This window comes from Eretmochelys imbricata, chromosome 8 (assembly GCF_965152235.1).
Source record: "Eretmochelys imbricata isolate rEreImb1 chromosome 8, rEreImb1.hap1, whole genome shotgun sequence".
In the NCBI taxonomy this organism is placed as follows: domain Eukaryota; kingdom Metazoa; phylum Chordata; order Testudines; family Cheloniidae; genus Eretmochelys; species Eretmochelys imbricata.
Window position 1 is genome coordinate 49,450,986 of NC_135579.1, and position 24,429 is coordinate 49,475,414.

General features: G+C 40.9%; 1 protein-coding gene across 5 annotated transcripts in view; it reads left to right on the forward strand.

Annotated features, from left to right (window-relative positions):
- RABGAP1L (RAB GTPase activating protein 1 like) overlaps window positions 1–24,429 on the forward strand; it is a 560,046-nt gene that overhangs the window by 370,535 nt on the left and 165,082 nt on the right. For all 5 annotated transcript variants that reach the window (XM_077824229.1, XM_077824232.1, XM_077824228.1 and 2 more), the window contains 3 exons: window positions 10,831–10,905; window positions 17,446–17,571; window positions 19,076–19,219. In XM_077824229.1, coding sequence (XP_077680355.1) covers window positions 10,831–10,905; window positions 17,446–17,571; window positions 19,076–19,219 — 345 coding nt within the window. The remainder of the gene's footprint in view (window positions 1–10,830; window positions 10,906–17,445; window positions 17,572–19,075; window positions 19,220–24,429) is intronic.

Consider the following 24,429-nt stretch of genomic DNA (forward strand, 5'->3'; position numbering starts at 1 on the left):
CCCCCGTTTCCATCCAGGACATTTGTAGGGCCGCCACGTGGTCTTCAGTTCACACATTCACCTCGCACTATACAATCGTCCCCCAAACCAGGGATGACGCCGGGTTCGGCAGGGCTGTCCTCCGTCCTGGGAACTTGTGAACTCCTACCCGCCTCCAACAGATATAGCTTAGAATCACCTATTGTGGAATACACATGAGCAATCACTCGAAGAAGAAAAGACGGTTACCTTTTCCGTAACTGGTGTTCTTTGAGATGTGTTGCTCACATCTATTCCACATCCTGCCCTCCTTCCACTCTGTCGGAGTTGTCCGGCAAGAAGGAACTGAGGGTGGGGGGAGCGTGTAGCTCCCCTTATACAACACCAGGCAGGCGCCGCTCCAGGGGTCGCTTCCCCCCACGGGTACTGCTAGGGAAAAAACTTCCAGCACTGGTGCACGTGGTGAGCATGCACACTTATTGTGGAATAGACATGAGCAACACATCTCGAAGAACACCAGTTACGGAAAAGGTAACTCTTTTTCACAGGCTCAAAGCGGGTGTCAATGTTTCCAATAAAAACTGAGGCACTGGAGGAGGGTCCACGTCATTTGTGACATGGCACCTTTCATTGCTGACACTTTCTCTTGTTGCTCATCTAGTTTATAGTTTATTCTGAATCCTAACTATGCTTGTGGAAATGGGGATGAATTATTCAGCACAGCAGTTGGTTGGTTTACAATGGAATAACAATCCAACTGCAGCAATTGACAATGTCTCTGGGTGTTTGGGCCTCAAAGAGAGAATTACAAGCTGTTTTTCTGGAGCGGCTAGTACTCTTCATGCCCAAAATACTTTCCTTTGGACTCTCTTAGCTATAGGAGATAATGTAATGGAAACGCTGTATTAATTCGTGCTATCATGACATGTAACTTTTATAGCATGATGTGCCTATTTTGACGGTTTGCTCTTTGGCTCACCCTTCAGTGTGGCAAAGCTGCTCCATAATGCTATCCAGTTGGTTTCTCCTTTGTTTATCCTTCAAACCTCTTTCCTGATTCACGCCAATACAGCGTCCTCTCCTTCAGTGCTCTCTTCTTCTTTATATGCACCGTGACAGGGTCGGGCCAGAGGGCTATAGGAGAGTAATAGAAGGCAGATATATTAGCCCCAGGCTAAGTAGGTCCCTTTTCCCTGGTAAGGTTCCAGAACAATCAGGAACCTTTTGGAGACAAGACAGGCTGATTAGAACACCTTCAGCCAATTAAGAAGCTGCTAGAATCAATTAAGGCAGGCTAATCAGGGCACCTGGGTTTTAAAAAGGAGATCAGTTCAGTCTGTGGTGTGCGTGAGAGGAGCTGGGAGCAAGAGGCACGAGGAGCTGAGAGTGAGAACGCAGACTGTTGGAGGACTGAGGTGTACCATCATTATCAGACACCTGGAGGAAGATCCTATGGTGAGGATAAAGAAGGTGTTGAGAGGAGGCCATGGGGAAGTAGCCCAGGGAGTTGTAGCTGTCACACAGCTGTTCGAGGAGGCACTCTAGACAGCCGCATTCACAGGGCCCTGGGCTGGAACCCAGAGTAGAGGGCAGGCCCGGGTTCCCCCCAAATCCTCCCAACTCCTGGTCAGACACAGGAGGAGTCGACCTGGACTGTGAATTCAGAAAGCGGCCAAGCTGAGGGCTGCCGTGAAGCTCCAAAGCAAGCAAATCCGCCAATAAGCGCAAGACCCACCAAGTAGAGCAGGAACTTTGTCACAGCACGTATCCTTACTGTGACGCTGGACATCCCTGTATTCACATCCTATACACTACTGCAATAATGTTTGGACAAAATATGCCTTGGGAGGTATCATGTGAAAGTTAATAACACGCTGGTTATTAATATCACTGTAAAATGCATGGTTTAATGCTATATATGAAGTTATGAATTCCCTTTCTTTGATGTTACTAAGACCACACAGCCTAGCCTAGGTAAAGGTGATAAACAAGTGTGTCCTAGACAAAGGAATGTGGGTTTATCTCAATTTGTAGATTAGCCATAAACAAAGCTGTCAAGGTAAACTGGTGCGGGTTATCCTGATCCTGAATTCAAGAGACAGAGAATTACCATGGGTCCTGTACCCCAGAGAGACAAAGGAGACTGAATCTCCAGGAGGCCTTCCTGATTTTTTTAGACAAAGACAATCCTTTTGGGGATAGAAGGGAGAGACTCCATCTTTATCCTTCACCTTAGGAGACAAAGGAACCAAGCGATTTGAACTCTGTGATAGGACCTGGCCAGTAAAAATTGGAAAGGAGACTGAGTTAGAGAAACTATCTTGAAAAAAGACTGTATCATTCTAGATTCAGTTTTAGTCTTTTAAATGCATGTTTTCACCATTTGCTTGTAACCATCTCTACCTTTATCCTTTTTACTTGGTATCACTTAATCAATGCTCTTGCTTTCATTATGAATCATCAGTGGTGTGTAAGATCTGTACAGTGTGTGCTTCTAGAAAGCTAACATGTTGGAATGTTTTACTGTGTCTGTAAAGGCAGCAAACCTAACACTTTTTTGGTGAGGGTCCAGTGAGAGGGGCTGGTCCCTGCAGTAGGGTGATTTGGGGCTAGAAGGGTACTCAGGTCTGTCTGCCAGGAGTAGTAACCAGGTTGGGCAAAGCCAGCGTGAGGCTTGTGTCCTGCTGGCAGGCGGTTGGGGTCAGAGCTCTGGACCAAAGCTGCACAGCCACAAGACACCCAGGGCTACAAGGCAGTTGGTGACTGCAGGACTGGCCTTAGGGAAAATGGTGCCTTGGATGAACTTTATTTTGCCATCCTTGGTGCTCACAGGCACATCTCCCCCATAGTTCCTGGTCCCCATGGGTTCCCAGGGCTTCCCCCCACCATCGCCTGCAGGAAGGGCTGCAGAAGGAGGCTTTTATGAGCCCAGCCATATGCCCCCTGACAACTGTGCCCATGGGAAGGGGGGACCCAGAAGTTGACCCTCTGGCTCCGGAGGGGGGAGGCCTGCTGGCTCCGCAGGGCAAACCCTGGTGCCTGCACCTCCCTGCCAGGCTGGCAGCCCCAGACGGCATCGCCCACCCTCTGCACGGCTGGTCAGGCCTGCCAGTTTGCAGCACTTGGATGGCGTGTTCCCACCCGCCCCGAACATGGTGCCCTGGGCGTTCGCCCACCTTGCCCATCCCTAAGGCTGGCCATGGCTGACCCAATCCCTTAGTGGCCTGGGTGAATCCCAAAACATCACACTTGCAACTTTCTTAATGGTCTCTCCAGTGTTCCCCATAAGTTACAGTGTGAAAAGTTGCTGCCTTCATTTTTGTTGCCAGTCAGGGGGCAGGCCTGACTCCTACAGCAGCCTGTTGTGCCAGCCCGTGGAGATGCTTAAAGCACACACCGTATCAGTTTAAGGATTTTTTTTTAAATGTAATTTTAGTTTTTTTAGGATTGAAAAGCAATTGTGTAAACATTTTCTTGTTGCAAGCAAAAACAAATTTGTAATATTATCTTGTCCTCTTCAACGTACATATTAATAAGACTCTCCCTCTGTGCATCAGCTAGGAAAGAGTAATGCTGGTCTCACATATGAATTTTCTGCTGAGACTGCACCTGTTAAAAGGTCAGGTTTGTGAAGCTACAGTGCTGGAAAAAAAATAAATGATTTATTGTGCTAGGAGGCCTGCCTGAAGAGATTGGAAATATTTCTTCATTCTCCTGGTCTCAGATTGTAGTTACAGCTCTGCATGAGGCTTATTGTGTGAAACTGAAATGCCTTGCAGTGGGTACTTCATAAATGGATTAAATAATTCAATAATCATAGCTCTATGTAAACACAGTGGTGTGGGAGGGTGTATTATGTGATGTAGCCAAGATATCCCAGCTTGTTAGATAAAATAGTAGGAATACTGTTATTCTGCAACCTGGACATACAATTAGCTGTTCAACTGATTTGGGTGCAGAGTTGTAAATTACTGTACAACCAAAATTATTAAGAGACCAAACATGAAGTAAATAACTTCCTAACCTCTCAGCGCTATAAGCTGTTAAATGAGAGACCCAGCTCCAAGCTCAGGTGGAACCTTGGGATAGTCACACTGCTGCCTGAGGACTGAAGACAGTTCCAGGGGTGATGCTCCCAAGGCTCCAGCAGACGATGTTACAGTGTGCACAGTCTGTTTGAATGCGCTAGCCGTTGGTGATAGAGCAGTGTTGCTTTTTCTGTGCAATATGCTTTCTCCTGCAACCCAATTATGAGAGCAACATACAGATTCTTGCTGTGGGCAGAGCAGAAGGAAGAAGAGAGGTGAATTATATGAGGGTCAGAAAAGGCAGTTCAAAGCAAAGAGAGGTGAAAACCCTACTGCTCCCACTTTGACACTGCTTTAGGTGGGAGCCTGCCTGTGTATAAGGAAATGGCAAGGAGCTCAGATTCTTATATAAGACCCACTGTTGCACAGAAAAAAGAAACTTAATTCAAAATCAGCCCCTGGAAGGACGGTGTCATTGAAGTGCAGTGTAATTCTGTTAATACAAGTATAATCTAAAGCCAGTTCTGTTAGAGTAAAACTTAGGTAATATAAAGGTTTCATTCCTTCATCACACATTGTTGGCATATCCCTCAGACCATCCTTAGAAATATGGAACTGACACAAAAATAGATAATAAAAAGCTAGCTGGGATTGCAGTAGTCCTGCAAACCTGCCGTTGACTCTCAGTCTCTGGGTATCCTTTGCATTCAGTGTGCTTGGTGCTTACTCATGGGAGAGAGAGCCTGCTGTGGTGTTCACCAGTGACCCTGGCAGATGAGAGAAAGATGCTGTTACCCAATTCTAAGGAAGCTCCATCCATGACTTTTGCCAGAAAGAGGGTAGTTCTGTTGTGTGCCTATACTGGTGTGAAGATGGGGGTAAATGCGAGCTCTGGAAAAAATGCAGATCTTCCCGGAGCTGAAGCTATAGAAGGATATTTGAATGTCATCTATTGTAGTTTAGTGTGACTGACTCGCTGTGTTTAAGGCAAATTGGCAATATGATTGTAATTTCACATTTCCTAGTTAGTATGTTGAAGTTTAATGGGTTCTGAGTACAATGGAACCTTGGGAGATCTGAGCTATCATGTCTGAATCAATTTTCTTGATTGGGAAGGCAAAGTGATCAAAGTCCATCTCACTTTGGAGCTTTGAGATGCATTCCTTAGCCTGCTTTCATGTTAGTGACATCATCCACAGTAGCAGCAGAATCACAGAAATCTGAGGGTTTAAGTTCAGGCCAGAAGTCTTTCTGTTCACCTTTGAAATGAATATATTTCTAATTTTTAAGTCTACTGAATTCTGTTAAGGGCTAGGATCTCAATCAATTTTCTATGACAGTTTTTTAAAGAGCATTTCTGTTGACCCTAGACTTCTGCATTCTTCTATTTGGATCAGCAGACTACTCCATATCAGAAGTGTTATTTTAGGAGGCTGTGTCGATCCCAAAAGGTGCTATAGGTGTTATGATAACTTGAAAAATCCCTTACAAGTTCTAGAAGACTGATAGCCGTTATAAAGAAGCTTATTGATCGTGTAGAGGTGGCTCAGTTTCTGTTTGTTATTAATGAGTTGAACAAGATTGCCCAGTAGAGACTTACAGCCTGTCTGTTTTAATTTAAAAAACTCCTATATCATTGTGGGGGGGAGGGGAAGGTGCAGGAATCTCACTCTTCACTTACAACAGTAAGCAAAGATTTCTGAGAGCAGTCAGAGCAGAATACTAGCATAAAAGTTTGCTAAATTGTCCCAGGTCATTAAAGGACAAATCCTGTTCCTATTCAAGTAAATGATAAAAGTCCCATTGACTTCACTGGGAGCATGATTTTGTCTTAAGAGGTCTGGAAAAACAACCTTGGTGCTCCTAAAAGGATGTTGCCTTGAAAAATTGCTGTGGATGGTCTTGTTAGTTGCATAATATTGTGATGGTCCCTGTAGGTAGCACCCTTATTGCTGAGGGTAAATTGATGAAATAAAGCTTGTTGTGATGCTCTGCAATGTAAAGTTTTACAAGTTACTGAACAAAAAACAACTGAAACAAAAGAACAAGAACAACAACAAAAAACCAAAACAAAACCTTGTATTTTGAAATATCCTAAATATGAAGCTTGAAAAATCCACTCACCTGGGATGAGTATGAAACTTTCCTGGGCAAATGGTATTAATTTCTCCAGAATCAAATATTTCATATTAAAAAAAATCTCTAAGCCCTCATGATTGTATCTTTGGGACCTGGCAGCACAAGTCTCTTTTACCCTGGCTAGAAGGCTTAATGCTCAAACTAGCAGCTGCCTAATCCTGCCTAAATATGACTGCCTGTCATTTCTTTAATTGATCACTAGTCACTACCAAAGTTTTTAATCTTTTCCGTACTATTTACACGTGTCATGAACTTGTGGTTTTGATATCTTGTGGCAGTGAGTTCCAAGAGTGTATCAAGAATTTAAAAGGGGTTAGACATTTATGTGAACAGTAAGAACATACAGTTACATAAGAGAAGATTTTAAAAATTACATGGGATGTATATCCGTATGCTTCAGAGTATAAGCCAACGTCTAACTTCCTGAGGTTAGGCAGAAACTCCCCCGATGGGCATGTTACTCCATAATTATCCATTTTGTGGTTTTTTGCACCTACCTCTGAAGCATCTGGTAGGATACTGAAATAGAGGAAACATTAGTCTGATCTGTTATCACAGTTTTATGTTTCTAGCTACAAGTTCTGTGCCATGAAATGAAAATCTGATGATGAAAATGGAACATTTACCTCACGAATACTTCCTGTTTTATGTATCAGGATGTGCTAACAATAATTTAATTGACGTAGAACATACCTGTTTTAAAATCTCTTTGAACTAGTTAGCTGTTGCTATTTTTAAATCAATTAACTATTACGTAATTATTGCCGACCACAGATAGAACCCTCTGTAATGTCTATCCCTTGTTATTAGTTTTGTGTTACTGTTTAAAATAGAAATAGAAATTAAAAATAGAAATATTTTTTCTTCAAAATGTGAAAAAATAGTGAATGTTGTTATAATGCTGAAAATAAATGACTGACTATTGCTTTGGGTATTTGCTACTGAACGGCACTGCCCTTTAAAAGGCAGATATGAAACAACTTTTGGAAGTACTAAATAAATAAGGGATTAAGTACCCACAAACTGGTAGACATGTGGGAATTCAGATGAAAAAAACATGTTCCCTTATTGCTTTTTCTTAATTAACACTCTATTTTTTAAACGAATCCTGGCACTGGTTAGGACATGTCCAGAATCCATTCCATTTTAACTCTTAATTAAAAAAACATTTTATATTGATCCAGTGCTTGGGGTTAGTAGACCAGGAGACCAATTTTAATTACACACTTACCCAAACTAGCATCCATTTACTAGAATGACAGCTCCTGACAGTTATTAAGCATTATGGAGTTCTCCTACCTTGTAACCTCAGCAGCTAAATTTGTCAAAATTAGTAATCAGGTTTCAGTTTTAGTATTATGTTGTTTAAGTAAATCTGTTTCCTTATCTAACTGAGGATGTGAATCTCTGTGCATTTGAGCAGATGATAAAAAGAATGGATCTGGGCTGTTGTGGTCTCTGTTCTGGTTACTCTCTTGGTTACAACCAACAGATTAGTAAACCATATAGATAAAAAGATGATATCTGTGGGCCACAGCTAGTTTCCAGCAAGGGTAGCTATAAATGCAGAAGGAAATATGAGTGCATGAGACTCCCTAACCCATCCACTGAGATACTGTGTGATAGACCCAGATGGTTTTGATTTCATATGCCACAATGTATAAATGAGACTGGAAACCCCTGATTTGGAAGATTTAACCATGATATTTAAAAGCAATTATTTCCTTTCCTTGTAGCTGGTTGCTTCAGATGAGTAAGAGCAAGCATGGTTGTTTTTCAGACCACACTGATATTTTAAGAACCTGTCATCTTGCCTGGAGCTACAACAGAGAGAAACGTGCTAGTGAGTGTGACACATGACATTGTGGGCAATAGTGATGACATTTCTGAAATGAGGAATACTATATTAGCTGCCCCTTTGTCACCAACACAGCCCCTTTATTTGCTGCTGTGTACGTCATTAACACCCAGAGCCCACCTCAGATTGCGCTACAGTTGTTGCCAGCCTCAGTGCCAAAATGGAAGCAGTTAATTCAACAAATATTTTGCAGATCAAATGCTTTGTTAGAACTCATGACAAATCTGTTACTCTCACTGAAGATGGTCAATATCAAATTTATTTAATTTTCAACAGTAGCAAAGAACAGTTTCTGGATATTTTCTTTGAGATGCAAGTTCGCTTTTGTTGAAATTCCCATAATATTTCAGTGTTTTGTGCTTTTATTGGGCAAGCACTAGGAGCTGTGGGAGAGCCATGAATTTCACAATTGAAATATGGACTAGCAGTAAAAGAATCTGATATGTATTTTAATGCTCTTTAGCTCCTCCACCATCATCCACTGTAAGCACTGCAACAAGACCCCAATGAAGATGCACTACATGAAAGTTTTATATGGGGGGCCTTGCAATAAAAATCTGCCAAAAGAACGTGAAACAAAACTGGAAATGGCTTTCCTCCCTGGGACTGAGAAAAGGGTTCATTGCTACTGACTGCACTTGTTGATGGCAGCTTCACACACAGCATCTTTTGCACTTTTTACTTCAGAGGGGCTCCAGAAGAACAGAAAATACAGAATTTGGTTTCTGTGAAAACATTGTGGGTTATATTGGTAATTCTCCCAATGCTGTGAATATCCTTTTTGATACAAATGCAAGGGAAAGGTTATCCAAAAAAATCTGATCCAAGATGTAACTACAATGTATTACCACGCCTTTCAAAAAGCTGCGCATGAATATTGCCTACACTATCCTATTCCCACACTATCCAGTCTATCCCCAGCTAAGTAGAATTTGCAACCTTGTCTCATCTGAGACTTAGAAACAAAACACTTTATGTAGGGGCCCAATTGAAACCATTATCTTACAGGATCAGATGTTCAGGAGGGTGTCGAGACTGTTTTGTGATTCGCACTGATGGCAGGGGAGACATACCCTATGGCTCTTGCTATTTGTGTCATATTAAAATTAAATTTATTATTTGGGGTAGGACTATGTCGGTTTTATTTTGTGAGGTACTATCATGTTTCTGGGTGTTCAAAATGTAATATCTCCCAAAGAAGAAAAAACTTCCTAAAAACCCACTTTCAGCTGAAGCAAAGCGCAAAATGTTAACAGAGAATCAGAGACAGATGTTGAAAATTTCTTTTTTATTAGTCTTGTGTTTATCCTGTACTTTATCTCTATAGCAGATCATTTGTGTACAGAAGGCAATGCATCACTTACATTGATGGTTTAATGAATGTTTTGTGGGTGTGGATTTGTTTTAAAATTACAATACATGTTTTACTTGTTTTGGAGATGCAACAACATAATCAAAGCAACATTTGGGACATTAGTTATTTGGATGACCTGGATGAATAGGGCTATAATAAAACTATTGCTGCGTGTCATTAATTGTACCCTTAGGAATACAGGCAACATGAAACTTCCATGTGAATTATATCACTAGGTTACTCATGGTACCCAATTGCTCATAACATATCTGTAGAATTTATGGCTGAAGAGCTTGATTCTTCACAGGAAGTGTGAGGGCTAGGCAGGGAGCTGTTTGCAGCTCCCTGATTCAGAAATGCCCAGCTTCAGCACAAGTTAGAGCTACAAAGGTGCAATGCTAACCTCATGATGGGCATACGATCTCTCAGGAACCGTACACCAGTGGAGGATAAGGTGAAGCAATTTTTCTCCAGTTTCAGCTTTTTTTCGTAGTCTCTAGTTGTTATGGTTGTGAAGAAACTTTTCAAAACTTGAGCTGAAATGCAACTGATGTGATGTCTGTCTGAGCTTTCAGAGAGCTTGAAATGAAAGCTCTGAGATCTGAACAGAGCCATTCATTTCAGTGAGTTCCAGTTCAGATGTTGATGATATTTTCTTTTTGTGTCTACAGTAACTGTTTCACTGCTTTTCAAAGCATGTAGGAAAGGAGAGTAGGTATCATTATTAAGATCTACAAAATAAAAATATAAGGACATAGATCAAATTGTATTTTAAAGCCCTTTAATTAAAATTCTAAAATATTGGTAGATTTTTAACAATGCCAGGATGGCTTGAAAGGAGGTGCAGTTGGTTTCATTTCCTGAAGGGAAGCTTTCAAATGTTTGGAAAACATTGTCTTAAGCCTCATTCCTATGATATCACCTGAAATCCTCCGTGGAATTACAACCTTGTTATCTGCAGTTGAGTATTATTATTCCTTTTCAGTATGCTAATAAGGCAGGGACAGCTGTCTTATAGAGAAAATTTCCGTTTCAAATTACCCTTGGTGGTTTTCTTCTTAACACCCTCAGGGCCCAGAATTTTATCATGTAACAGTTGGTCTGGCTTTTTTAAAGGTAACTGTTCTAATTCTCCTCTTATATCAGTTTTACACTGATGTAACGCTATTGATTTCAGTGGTATTACTGCTGATTCACACTGGTTTAAGTGGGAGGAGAATAAGGCCCAACATTTTCAGCACCTCGGCAAATATACAGTGTCAGTAAAGGACAAACAGCGTTCTATACATGTTTTATTTAATGCACATTAAGCCTACACCAAAGTGGTTAGAATTCCATGCACTTCAGTGCCTCTAGCTCCAGAATATCATATGATCTGAATACTGCATTAGTTAAACTGCATTATGTGACAAGAGATACATGGATTTTAAATATTCAATAAAGAAATTAAACTTGCCTTTATTTTTTTCTAGGCATACTCTGTTTATGATGAAGACATTGGCTATTGTCAGGGACAGTCCTTCCTTGCTGCGGTGTTGCTGCTGCATGTGAGTAAATTACAAAGTGAAAGCTCTGACATGATGAAGCTGAAACCGTTTAAAAAATTTTAGTACTGTAACTTGGTGTCAGTCAAATATTCACCAATCCTAGTTTTTCTGTCCATTTTTTCCTTCCCTGTGGAATCCTTTTAGCCTGATGCCAAGAGAGAGTACATGTGGCTTATACCTCTACAAATGTGTGATTCATCTACAAATAAGAATATGAACTACTCGACTATGAAATTGCAGGGCTACTAACTGTAGTAGGTAACCTATTGCTTAAATCAGCCTCTGTACCAGATGATTGGGGGATAGCTAATGTAACGCCAATTTTTAAAAAAAGGCTCCAGAGGTGATCCTGGCAATTACAGGCCAGTAAGCCTAACTTCAGTACCAGGCAAATTGGTTGAAACTATAGTAAAGAACAAATTTTTCAGACACACAGATGAACACGATACGTTGGGGAAGAGTCAACGCAGCTTTTGTAGAGGGAAATCATGCCTTGCCAATCAGTTAGAATTCTTTGATGGTGTCAACAAGCATGTGGACAAGGGTGACCCAGTGGATATAGTGTACTTGAACTTTCAGAAAGCCTTTCACAAGATCCCTCCCAAAGGATCTGAAGCAAAGTAAGCAGTCATGGGATAAGAGGGAAGGTCCTCTCATGGCTCAGTAACTGGTTAAAAGATAGGTCAGTTTTCACAATGGAAAGCACTAAACAGTGGGGTCCCCTAGGGATCTGTACTGGGACCAGTGCTGTTCAACGTGTTCATAAATAGGGCCCGACCAAATTCACAGTCCATTCTGGTTAATTTCACAGTCATAGGATTTTAAAAATCGTAAATTTCTTGATTTCAGATATTTAAATTTGAAATGTCATGGTGTTGGAACTGTAGGGGTCCTGATTCAAAAAGGAGTTCCGGGTGAGGGGGCAGTCTCAAGATTATTGTAGGGGGGCTTTGCAGTACTGCTACCCCTACTTCTGAACTGTTGCTCGCAGCAGTGCGGCTGTCAGAGCTGGGCAGGCAGAGAGCAGCAGCTGTTGGCCGGGAGCCCAGCTCTGAAGGCACAGCCGCTGCCAGCAGCAGCACAGAAGTAAGGATAGCATGGTATGGTATTGCTACTGTTACTTCTGCGTAGCTGCCTTCAGAGCTGGGTCTTTGGTCAGCAGCTGTCACTCTCTGGCCGCCCAGCTCTGAAGGCAGCAGCGCAGAAGTAATGGGGGCATGCTATGGCATTGCCACCCTTACTTCTGCACTGCTGCTGGTGGGGCACTGCCCTCAGAGCTGGGCGCCCAGCCGACAGCCGCCGTTCTTCCGCCGCCCAGCTCTGAAGGCAGCGCAGAAGTAAGGGTGGCAATACTGCAACTTCCCTAAAATAACCTTATGACCCCCTGCAACTCCCTTTTGGGTCAGGACCCCCAATTTGAGAAATGCTGGTCTCCCCTGTGAAATCTATATAGCATTGGTAAAAGCACACAAAAGACCAGATGTCATGGAGGGAGACCAGAAAGCACAGTCTGTGATGCTTTTTTCATGGCAGTGAATTTGGTAGGACCCTATTCATAAATGATTTGGAAAGAGGGGTGAAAAGTGAGGTGGCAAAGTTTGCAGGCAGTACTAAATTACTCAAGATCATTAAGCCCAAAGCTGACAGTGAAGAGTTACAAAGGGTACATGGGTAGATCACAGGATCTCACTAAGCCGAGTGACTAGGCAACAAAATAGCAGATGAAATTCAATGTTAATAAATCAACAATAATGCTCATTGCCAGACATAATCCCAACTATACATACAAAATGATGGGGGGTCTATATTAGCTGTTACCAGTCAAGAATGATCTTGAGTAGTTCTCTGAAATGTGCAGCAGCAGTCAAAAAGGCTAACAGGATGTTAGGAACTATTCGGAAATGGATAGACAATAAAACAGAAAATATCATAATACCACTATATAAATCCATGGTACATCCACACTTGAATACTTTGTGCAGTTCAGGTCATCCCATCTCAAAAACGATATTAGAATTCAAAAAGGTGCAGAAAAGGGCAACAAAAATGATTAGGGGTATGGAACAGCTCCTATATGAGGACAGATTAAAAAGACTGGGACTGTTCAATTTAGGAGAGAAACAATTAAGGGGGGAGATATGATAGTGGTCTGTAAAATCATGAATGGTGTGGTGAAAGAGAATAAGCAAGTGTTATTTATCCCTTCACATAATACAAAACTGGGTTCATCTAATGAAATTAACAAGCGGCAGGTTTAAAACAAACAGAAAGAAGTACTTCTTCACACAACATATAGTCAACCTGTAGAACTTTTTGCCAGGGGATGTTGTGAAGGCCAAAAGTATGACCGGGGGTTCAAAAAAGAATTAGATAGGTCCATCAATGGCTATTAGCCAAGATAGTCAGGGATGCAACCCTATGCTCTGAGTGTCCCTAGCCTCTGAAGCTGGGACTGGATGACAGGGTATTGAACACAGGATAATTGCCCTGTTCTGTTCATTCCCTCTGAAGATTCTGGCATTAACCACTGTCAGAAGACAGGGTACTGGGCTAGATAGGTGGACCGTTGGTCTGACCCATTATAGCCATTCTTATGTTCTTAAGAAGCCATTAGGCAGGAATAATTAGGTTTTGTTATAATAGAAGCTGTTATATATTTTGTCGTGGTCAGTTTTTATTTGATGGTTAAGGATACTTTTTTGGATAATTTGTGTGCCAAATTCTGAAGTTTTTAATGGATTTTCATTTCATTTTTAACCTAGTCCTCACCAGGCAAACTCTTATTGAAGTTAGTGGGAGCTTATCTGAGGGTGGGATTCTCCCCCAAATGCAGTATAAATGCCATTGACTTTCAATAGGTCTTGTGCTCCCAAGTCACTTGAGCACTTTTGAAATCTCCTCATGAGCAAAAACTGAATAAAGGATTTGACCCATTCATTGAAAGACATACTTGGCATACTTGATTGTTAATTTGTATTGTCATCTTTCATTTCCAATATACTAGAACAGTTGAAAAATACGAGATATTTACAACCTGCTAAACAAATGTATTGATACATCTACGGAGTTAAGAAATGGGATATTGTGAAGAGCATTTTAAAAAAACAGTTATGCAGGCTGTTGCTTGTTTTCAGTGCCAGGCTTTTGTTGGTAACATCACATTAATCAATATCAGAATTTATTGCCATTTAGAGTACGGTTCTTTACAAGACCCCTAAAGATTTATCCCTAACACAGACAGCCCAAGAGGAAAGAAGTTACTAAGTAAAATGTCTAAAAGAAAAATTCAGACTGTTTCAGGCATAAGTATTATCTTCTTAAAAGGCAACTATGACATCTTGAAGATCTAAGGAGCTGATAACCCAGTAAGAGCATTGTGGAGAGATGATTGTCTCTTTATAGACACAATTGAAACTAGAACCACATTCCCCCTCCCCCCGCCATATATTCCAAAATCAAACATTCCAGAGATATTTTACTTGGCATTTCTTACCCAACAGTAGACTTTTTTTTAAGTTTAGTTCAGATAAGATAAGCTATTTGTGGAGACACAGGTGTTCAAAAATGAATAAGCTGCCAAGTTCCAAATATGATTAATTTTTGTTTGGCTCCCTTTATCTCCAAATGTATGATGTTACACTGGCATTACTACGCAGAATTGCCTTTGAGTGTTTTTAGAGTTTGTGATGAAATTTGAAAGATATTTCTAGGAACCTTCAAATGGCAATCACACCCATCTTAATATGCCTTTATAATACGTACATTCATAATAAGAAATGAAACTGAAATGATCAGAGAAGGGGAGGAAGCAAATTCTTGCTGATGTAGCTTAGGAGCTCAGGTGGGGGAGAGGTAGAAGATCACATCCTTCAAGCCCCTAGCTCCCCCAGATTGTCCATGCCCAACCAGTTAATTGTCCTGAATGCTTACTGACTCTGTTCTGAACCTCTCTAAGGCTTATTAATCTCTACATGGTCCCATCATCTTCAGGCCCTATTTATTCTTCTGGGATAGGGGGTGCTTTTTCCTTCTCCTGCAGTTGTCTTCTAGGGGTGGATGGGTAGCCTGAACCTCCATCTTGAGTCTTCATAGTTTTCCTGTGCTGGAGAAATACCCACCAAAATATGAGCCAAGATTTCACAATCACAGGGAACCATTTGTCTCCAGCTGTCACAGGACTCACAATATTTTGTGTGCTTCTTGAAGCCCAGCTCTTGCATTCATGTGAAATTGTGGGAATCTTAGCTCTCATTATTAACAAACTGGTAAATTTTTAGCAATCATGTTTGGAAAAGGGGCTCAAAAACCAAAGCAAATTAAAAGAAACCAAAATTTATTATTTTTTAAAATCTCATTGGTTTAACAATAATCTCATAAATTTTGGGGATTGATTCATGATTTTGGACTCTTGGGATTGGTAATACTGGGGAAATCCCTATCCCCTGAGAGTAAAGTCTCCATGGCCTCTCCCTGTAAAAGACTTGGCCTCACAACAAACTAACAATCCCTTCTTACTCCTTGTAGGTATGTCTTCATTGCAAAAGAAGATCTATTCTTAACTTGGGTTAAAATACCCGTGAAGACACTGCAGTTTGGCAGCTTGAGTTCAACCCCAGGTTCCCTTATAGATTTAAACTTCACCTGCTAACCCAAGTTAAAACCTGAGTTACTATGTCTTCACTGCTATTTTAACCTGAGTTAAGAACTCATCATTTTTTTTTTTTTTTTTTTTTTTGCACTGTAGACACACCATATGTGTTGGATGGGGATGAATGTGTGTGTGCGTGCACGTGTGTGTGAACATAATTTCCTTGTTAGTATATGAACAAGTAAAATAAGTTTACATTTATGTTTTAGAAAGAACAGACCCAGTTCCCAAACTCTTTATGAAGGATAAAGCTATTAATTTCTCTTCTTAACTTGGTCTCCAGCCTTTATCTGTCCTCCATAGGGATTCATTTTTTTAGATAAAATTGTGGCAAGAGATCTGAGATCTCATAACATCTTATTATGTCTGATTTTAGTCTGCACAGACACCTGGCAGCTGGGCTGGCAGTTCTTGAGGTTCAACAGCTACTTTCATGTATACTGGCTAAAGACAAAGGACTCAGCACCAGTTTAGGCCTAGAGGCAAGGCCTGATCTTAGTCTGGGCACTAAAAAGTGAAACCTTAGAAGTCAGTAAAAAGGGACTGAAATTCTCTTTGAAGAAAACTATTCAGCTATTCTATTCAGTTTTCTAGAATTTGTCTGGAGAGAGATTCTGCGTGCAAGTGGAAATAGTAAAAGGTCAAGAGTTGTCACTCACATATTCAGAAGTAGTTTCTGCTCATTGGCACTTATGTGGTATTTGCAGAAGTAAGACATTCTTGTAATTAAGGTCCTGATTTGTGTCTGTAATAGTTTCTGCTCACACATACCCTGTTACGGCATCCCCTGAAGTCAGGGATTCTGTCAAGGGAGGTTATGATGACACAAGACTTCCCACAGCCTCCCCTCCCATAGGGCATACAGCCAGCCAGCACAACTCTAGAAGTGAGGTTGGCTGATTTAGTGCAGCCCCTAAGTTGGTCTTGAGTATAGCCCCAGCAGGGATTAAAGCTTTTGGTATCATTTGGATGAGGAGGTATGGCCATAGTGTAGTAGGGCTTCTGAGGGAGTCATGTTGCTGGGAGAGGTCTCAGAATGGTCACACGTTTGGAGGGCCAAGCTCATTGCTGCATCCTCAGTCATGGAAAACCTGACCCAGGACTGCTTGATGCACCTGGAAGTTGGCTGTAAATGTGCCCTTTCTGCATTTTTTCCCATGATGGCCTGATGTAGCCTGGAGTTTTTGAGAAGTGTTTTTCTAATGTCCAGTTGACAAAGACTGTTTTGATGACAATTTGTTTTTTACCATGGTTTTCTAGATAAGAACTATGTACCAGCTAAGCTAAATAGTCTCATTTACCTTTGTAGTGGGAATGCTAACGGCAGTTGTGCATTTACAGTCCCAAGCATTGAACTAAGACTAGAATACTGTTTACACTGTGTTTGAATAAGGTTCTGAAGAAAGATCCTAACACTGTTTCAAATCAGTATAGACAAGGCCTAACTCATGTTTTCCTCAAGGAGAATAAATTGTTCCCCTCAGATTTTTTGGTACCTAAAAGAACTGTGTGAATAACTCTTCTCTTTTTTTTTTCTGGTTTGCTGGCAGTTCAAATATTTTTTTAAAATTTTTCAGGTTGACTCAAAACAAAACTTTTTCAAAAATTGTGATGAATTGAAAAGAGGAAAAAAATTAGTTTTAGACCAAACCAAACATTTCATTTGACCTAAAACAAAACATTTGGTTTTTATTTCAAGGTTTTTAATGTTTTAAAAAATAAAATTTGAGAAAATTAAAAGTAATTTTGAATTTTAAAAAATTGAAACCTTTAGATTTTTTTCAGAATCTCTTACAATCACTTGGGCAAAGGGAATTTTAAAATTTTACAGCTATGGTATTTCAAATCTTTGCATTGTCATTCAGAGTGTCTTTGTGTGTTTCTCCCTGCAGATGCCAGAGGAGCAGGCCTTTTGTGTGCTGGTGAAGATCATGTATGACTATGGCTTGCGAGACCTCTACAAAAATAACTTTGAAGATCTTCACTGCAAATTTTACCAACTAGAGAAACTAATGCAGGTAGGACCAGGATCAAGCACTCTGGTCCTGTCATACGTGGTAACGTTGGGTGGAGAAGAGGTAAACTCTTCTCTTACAGCTTTAGAAAAATACAACTTTCTCCTTTCAGAAGTGTATTGGACCAAATTCTTGCGTCCTAAGAGCCCCAATGTGAGCGACATTTAAGATCTGAAGCTAAACATTGTGGTTGGGTCTGTGTCTGTTTTCTTTTGGCTTCCATATACTTACTCTTGCTAACTTTTTTGATTCAAAGAGAGAATATTTATGGTTCTCTCTCCCCTTCTCTTTTTATTTGTTAAATTGATGTGTCTACAGTAGAACTTCTGAGTTCTAACAAAATATGAGAATATTTTGGTATAGGATTGTCTTAGTTTGCATGACTTGCATTATGAGTTAAGATATACAAGCTGGGACAATTCTATGAATATGAAAAATAAGTCCAACACAGGTCATTTTGCAGGTCACGGGTCATCTTATTTTGACTCGATATGCATCTAGTTTTTCTTCGCATTTTAATTTTTCATATTAAAAGCAATTTAACTCTGACTAAATCATTACAAGTTTTATACGCTGTTGTCCTGACTAATAAGCCATTATTAACAGTCCATTAAGATTTGACCTGTGGTGCAGTTACAATAATTGAAGCTTGCTGTTGGAATCAGTTAACCAGAGTAAAAATACAACTGTTCTGCAAACTTCCCTTTCTGAGATTTAAAAACTAAAATACAATCTTGGGCATACAACCCCTTTGAATTCGCTTTCCAGGATGACAATTTGTGTATGTTTACAATTTACTGATACTTGTTATGTGGTGCTACATAGGAAAAAAAATACATTAATTTGTTCTCAGTATGTTTTTTTTCAATATTTGTACCAAATACCTACAATGAACTTTATCGAGTAAGTGTATTTTTAATGACCAATTTAAATGATCTACAATTGACATTACTATATACCTGGTAGTTGATGATTACTGCATTCCTGGCCTGTGGAACTTGCCTCGTTGTCTGATTGTTAATGTTTTTTAGTTTTTTGCTTATCTTTCATGATCCCTGACGCTGATTTAAACTCCCTGCTTCAATGTCCATAATTTAATTGTTTTCCCAGAAGAAACCATTTATAACAAAAGCATTAACGATTTTTTTAAATCGATAGTTACGCACATGTTATACTTGGCACAACTACTCTACCTTTCCATATTTAATGTGCTATAATTTCTCTTTCTAATCCCATGGTAGATTATTGATTTGATTTTGCTTTTAATAGCTAGCATGATAGAATCTGTGGTGTGTAACACAGAGAAGCTGCCACAAAATGAGAGTGAAATCCTGTCCCCACTGAAGTCTGTGGCAAAACTCCCATTGGCTTTAATGGAGCCAGGATTTCACTTTGCTCTTTTCTCAAACCTCAAATAACCTTGCTGGCAGTGCGTTTCTGAAACTGGAGGATCCTTGGGTGACATTTAAGCATTTCTCCCCTCCCCCTTTTTTTTTTCTTACTCTAGGAGCAGCTACCTGATTTATATAGCCATTTCTCAGACTTGAACCTGGAAGCTCACATGTATGCATCCCAGTGGTTTCTCACCCTCTTTACTGCCAAGTTCCCACTCTGCATGGTCTTCCACATCATTGATTTACTACTCTGTGAGGTAAAATGACACCGTCCTTGAATCAGAAGAAATGCTTTTTGTCCAAAAAATGTTGTTAATTTTCCTTTTTTACCTCATTTTGTTGGAAGATTTAGTCATTTGTTGCTCACTTTCTATCAGATTAATTTCTAAATGAATGCTGAATGTGGTAAACTGAAGACGCTAGCAAGGCACCTTGCTCTTTATAAATGTAGTTTTGCACTAGCTGGAAGTGATTAACTTTTTCAGGATGGACTTGTAAATAAGTGTAAGTTCAGTTAGTTAGCCATTTAATTTTTAAAATGGATAGTTCATCCAAGTTTAATAAATCTGGTTTCTGGCAACCATCCAATTGCTCAGATGAGACTGCTGTGGTAGAACTTTACATTGTTTCCCCAGATCAGAACATCCAAAGACAGTGTGAATATTACATGTTGTTTCTGATAGCCTGGTATTTCACAGATAGTGGAGAATTACCAAACAGTGCTGGTACATTAAACTCTTAGGCCTGACAAGTAGAAAATAATCAAAAGAAAATAATCAAGCACTGCCTTACTCCAGAGAACAGAGTTGCAGTTTCTTGGGGCATGTCTGCACTATAAACTTAAGTCAACCTACTTTAGATCAACTTACAGCCACTGCAGTAATTACTGCGGTGGTTCATATCCACACTACTCTTCTTCTGTTGATGGTACACATCCTCACCAGGTGCACTTCCACCGACTTAAGAAGGGCAGTGTGGGGGGCTGACAGCAAGGGCTCTCAGCACTGCGCGCATCTTCCCACTGGTAGTCCACTACCGGCTGGGACCTCAACAGCCCCATCCCACCTGGACTAGGGCAGATGTGCCCGGCTTCTCAGGTCCACGATGGGAATGGGGCAGTCGCAACAGGCTTCTCGGCTCCCCTCCAGGAGCCTGGCTGCCCCACCAGGCTTTTGGCTCACCACTGGGAGCATGGCAGCCAACCAGCCATTCTCCTGGCGGGGAGATCTGCGCCCGGAGTCTGGTCAGGTCCCGCGCTCCCAGCGAGGAGTGGGGAGTCCGGGCTGCAGCCTGGTTGGAGAGCCGGGAGCCTGGGCAGCAGCCTGAGCCAGGATGGCAGCCTGGCTTGGAGCAGAGACTGGACAGCAGCCTGGCTGGGGAGATGGATTTTTTGTCAATTTCACAATTCCAGCCGAGGTGGGGTAAAGATTATTTTATTTACTTTTCGGCAGCACAGTGTGTTCCAGTTTGGACTCAAACCATTTAGTCTTCTTTCTCTAACAATTTCTTAGTTGTGTTAGTAAAACAAACAGAGGAGAACAGAACATCAGTGCCACCCATTTCACTTACGTGCATCCTATTCCTTACAGAGTAAATCATACACTGAGTTCAGCATTTTGATCTCTTTGGAATTAAGTTAGCAAGTTTATTTTCAAAACAGAATTGTGTCATAGAATCATAGAATATCAGGATTGGAAGGGACCTCAGGAGGTCATCTAGTCCAACCCCCTGCTCAAATGGAGCAATCTCCAACTAAATCATCCCAGTCAGGGCTTTGTCAAGCCTGACCTTAAAAACCTCTAAGGAAGGTGCCATAAATATAAAGGGAAGGGTAAACCCCTTTAAAATCCCTCCTGGCCAGAGGAAAAATCCTCTCACCTGTAAAGGGTTAAGAAGCTAAAGGTAACCTTGCTGGCACCTGACCAAAATGACCAATGAGGAGACAAGATACTTTCAAAAGCTGGGAGGAGGGAGAGAAACAAAGGGTCTGTGTGTCTGTCTATATGCTGGTTTCTGCTGGGGATAGACCAGGAATGGAGTCTTAGAACTTTTAGTAAGTAATCTAGCTAGGTATGCGTTAGATTATGTTTTCTTTAAATGGCTGAGAAAAGAATTGTGCTGAATAGAATGACTATTTCTATCTGTGTGTCTTTTTTGTAACTTAAGGTTTTGCCTAGAGGGGTTCTCTATGTTTTTGAATCTAATTACCCTGTAAGATATCTACCATCCTGATTTTACAGGGGTGATTCCTTTACTCCTATTTACTTCTAATTCTATTAAAAGTTTTCTTGTAAGAAAACTGAATGCTTTTTCATTGTTCTCAGATCCAAGGGTTTGGGTCTGTGGTCACCGATGCAAATTGGTGAGGATTTTTACCAAACCTTTCCCAGGAAGTGGGGTGCAAGGGTTGGGAGGATTTTGGGGGGAAAGACGTGTCCAAACTACGTTTCCCAGTAAACCCAGTTAGAGTTTGGTGGTGGCAGTGGTTATTCCAAGGACAAAGGATAAAATTAATTTGTACCTTGGGGAAGTTTTAACCTAAGCTGGTAAAGGTAAGCTTAGGAGGTTTTCATGCAGGTCCCCACATCTGTACCCTAGAGTTCATAGTGGGGGAGGAACCTTGACAGAAGGAGATTCCATCACCTCCCTAGATAACCCATTCCAGTGCTTCACCACCCTCCTAGTGAAAAAGTTTTTCCTAATATCCAACCTAAACCTCCCCCACTGCAACTCGAGACCATTACTCCTTGTTCTGTCATCTGGTACCACTGAGAAGAACCTAGATCCATCCTCTTTGGAACCCCCCTTCAGGTAGTTGAAAGCAGCTATTAAATCCCCCCTCATTCTTCTCTTCTACAGACTAAATAATCCCAGTTCCTTGAGCCTCTCCTCATAAATCATGTGTTCCAGCCCCCTAATCATTTTTGTTGCCCTCCACTGGACTCTTTCCAATTTTTCCATATCTTTCTTGTAGTGTGGGGCCCAAAACTGGACACAGTACTCCAGATGAGGCCTCACCAATGCCGAATAGAGGGGAATGATCACATCCCTCGACCTGCTGGCAGTGCTCCTACTTATACATCCCAAAATGCCATTGGCCTTCTTGGCAACAAGGGCACACTGTTGACTCATATCCAGCTTCTCATCCCCTGTAACCCCTAGGTCCTTTTCTGCAGAACTGCTGCCTAGCCACTCAGTCCCTAGTCTGTAGCGGTGCATGGGATTCTTCTGTCCTAAGTGCAGGACTCTGCATTTGTCCTTGTTGAACCTCATCAGATTTCTTTTGGCCCAATCCTCCAATTTGTCTAGGTCCTGCTGTATCCTATCCCTACCTTCCAGCGTATCTACCACTCCTCCCAGTTTAGTGTCATCTGCAAACTTGCTGAGGGTGCAATCCACGCCATCCTCCAGATCGTTAATGAAGATATTGAACAAAACCGGCCCCAGGACCGACCCTTGGGGCACTCTGCTTGATACCGGCTGCCAACTAGACATGGAGCCATTGATCACTACCCATTGAGCCCAATGATCTAGCCAGCTTTCTATCCACCTTATAGTCCATTCATCCGGCCCATACTTCTTTAACTTGCTGGGAAGAATACTCTGTCTGCGGGTGCAATCAGTCTCTGTCAATCTAATGTATCCGTACACTCTGGTTCTTGAAGAGAAAGTTATGTCTATTCACTCCAGTCTCTTTCAGCCACTGTCATTGTAAGAGACAGTGCAGACAAGAATCCACAGCTAATCACAGCAGTGATTGCCCGTCTGACAATAAAACCACACTTCACCCTTTATTGTATTAACCCTGATAAGAAACTACAAATGCTGAAGAAAATGTAGATTATTTTGTTTTTTTTTTAACTCAACTCAACTCTAGAAACATTGAAATACAGATGTCATATCTGGTAGCATCTGTCTCATCTTGTTTGGCAAAAACACACAGAAAAAAAGATGAAAATTTTTTTTTTCCTTTTTGGGAGTATAAGTGAAGCTGTGTTAGAGGAAAAATTGGAATCTGCCAGAAAAAGTAAACCTAGCATTTGAGGGAGGAAAACCCTTTAATGCTAAAGTGGCCTAATTTATGATGGCTAAACAATAATCAGAAATATTAAAGAAATGGAGGGCTAGTGGGAAGTCATGTGTAGAAATCTCAAGCACCAGCAAGAAAATGTCTCAGACAGAAAATGAAGCAACGGTACAGACCAGCCAGAAAATAACTCTGACTTCCAGAGAGAATCCAGCCTAAAAATACTTGGGCTCCCGAGAATTTGTTAGAGGAGATAATGGTCAAAAATAGTATTAGGGTTGGCCTATGGTTAAATCAAAAATGTGTCTGGCCCTCCACAGAGAAGAAAAATAAAACCTAAGGGCATATGGAGCTTGAAAAAAAAGACAAGAAATGGGTCTTTAATTTAGGACTTCAGTCATATTGTAAAGCTACGTCTCCAGGCAGCCTCCAAGAAGAGCTATGCATCATAGCATTGCCTGCATTAAATAGCTCTTACCTTTATTTCTCAGCATATCTGTAATTCCAGCAACTGGAAGGGAAAAAAAGTGGGTGCAGCAGTTAACAATGGAAAATGTCCACCTTAAAAAAAAAAAACACCTTTGAAGTGAGCTGTGTTGTGGCTTTTTTATGGGTTTCCAGCCTTTTCATTAACTTGTCTTTGTCATAAATACAGATGAATTTTGAATAGCTTTTAACTTCCTTCCTGGCTGTGTTTTCTCTATGTCTCTATCCTGCCTGTAGTTGACAAAATATTTACATCCTCAGTAACTCTTTCATGCAGGAAAAAAAGTCTGAAGAAAGAAAAATGGGGAACCAAACACTGAATAGATGGTCAGAGCTAGTCACTGGCAATGAGATTCTCTGGTCCCCATGAAAGTGATGCTAATTATGGTTCTACTGGATTAACACTTTGTGCCAGACAGGGATAATTTCAGGTGGGGTTTATCAATATTGATTTTATCTGTGCTGGGAGAGGGAAGAACATTGATAATTCAAAGGGGTATTTTAAATCCTCATTCCAGAAAGGAAAAGCATTTTTTGGTGACAGCAGTATCTTATAACGAGCAAGGATGCTGCTTTCCACTGAAAGTCTCACGGAAGAGGTCACTAATGAACCTTAATAGGTGGGGAAAATAAGAATTTGGGGGGATGGAGGATAGGAAAGAGGAGAAACTAAATGGCAAACCAGTAATATAGTGATAGATAATGAACTGCTGTTCAGGATTTCTTTTTTTAGCATTATAGTGGTGTTTGTGCGTCTACAGCAAAGGTCTTTTAATCTTTTCCGTATACATAGTTGGATGGAGATAATATTTTCCTTGTTAAAATTCATAGCAGTCTGGAACTTGCCATGCAAGGTCACAGTGAATGTTGGGAGAATATCAAATGGTTAGGTTTGAATGTGCGTTCAAAGGCTCAGATGTGTATCCAAACCACTGCCTTTTGTGAGCATTCCCC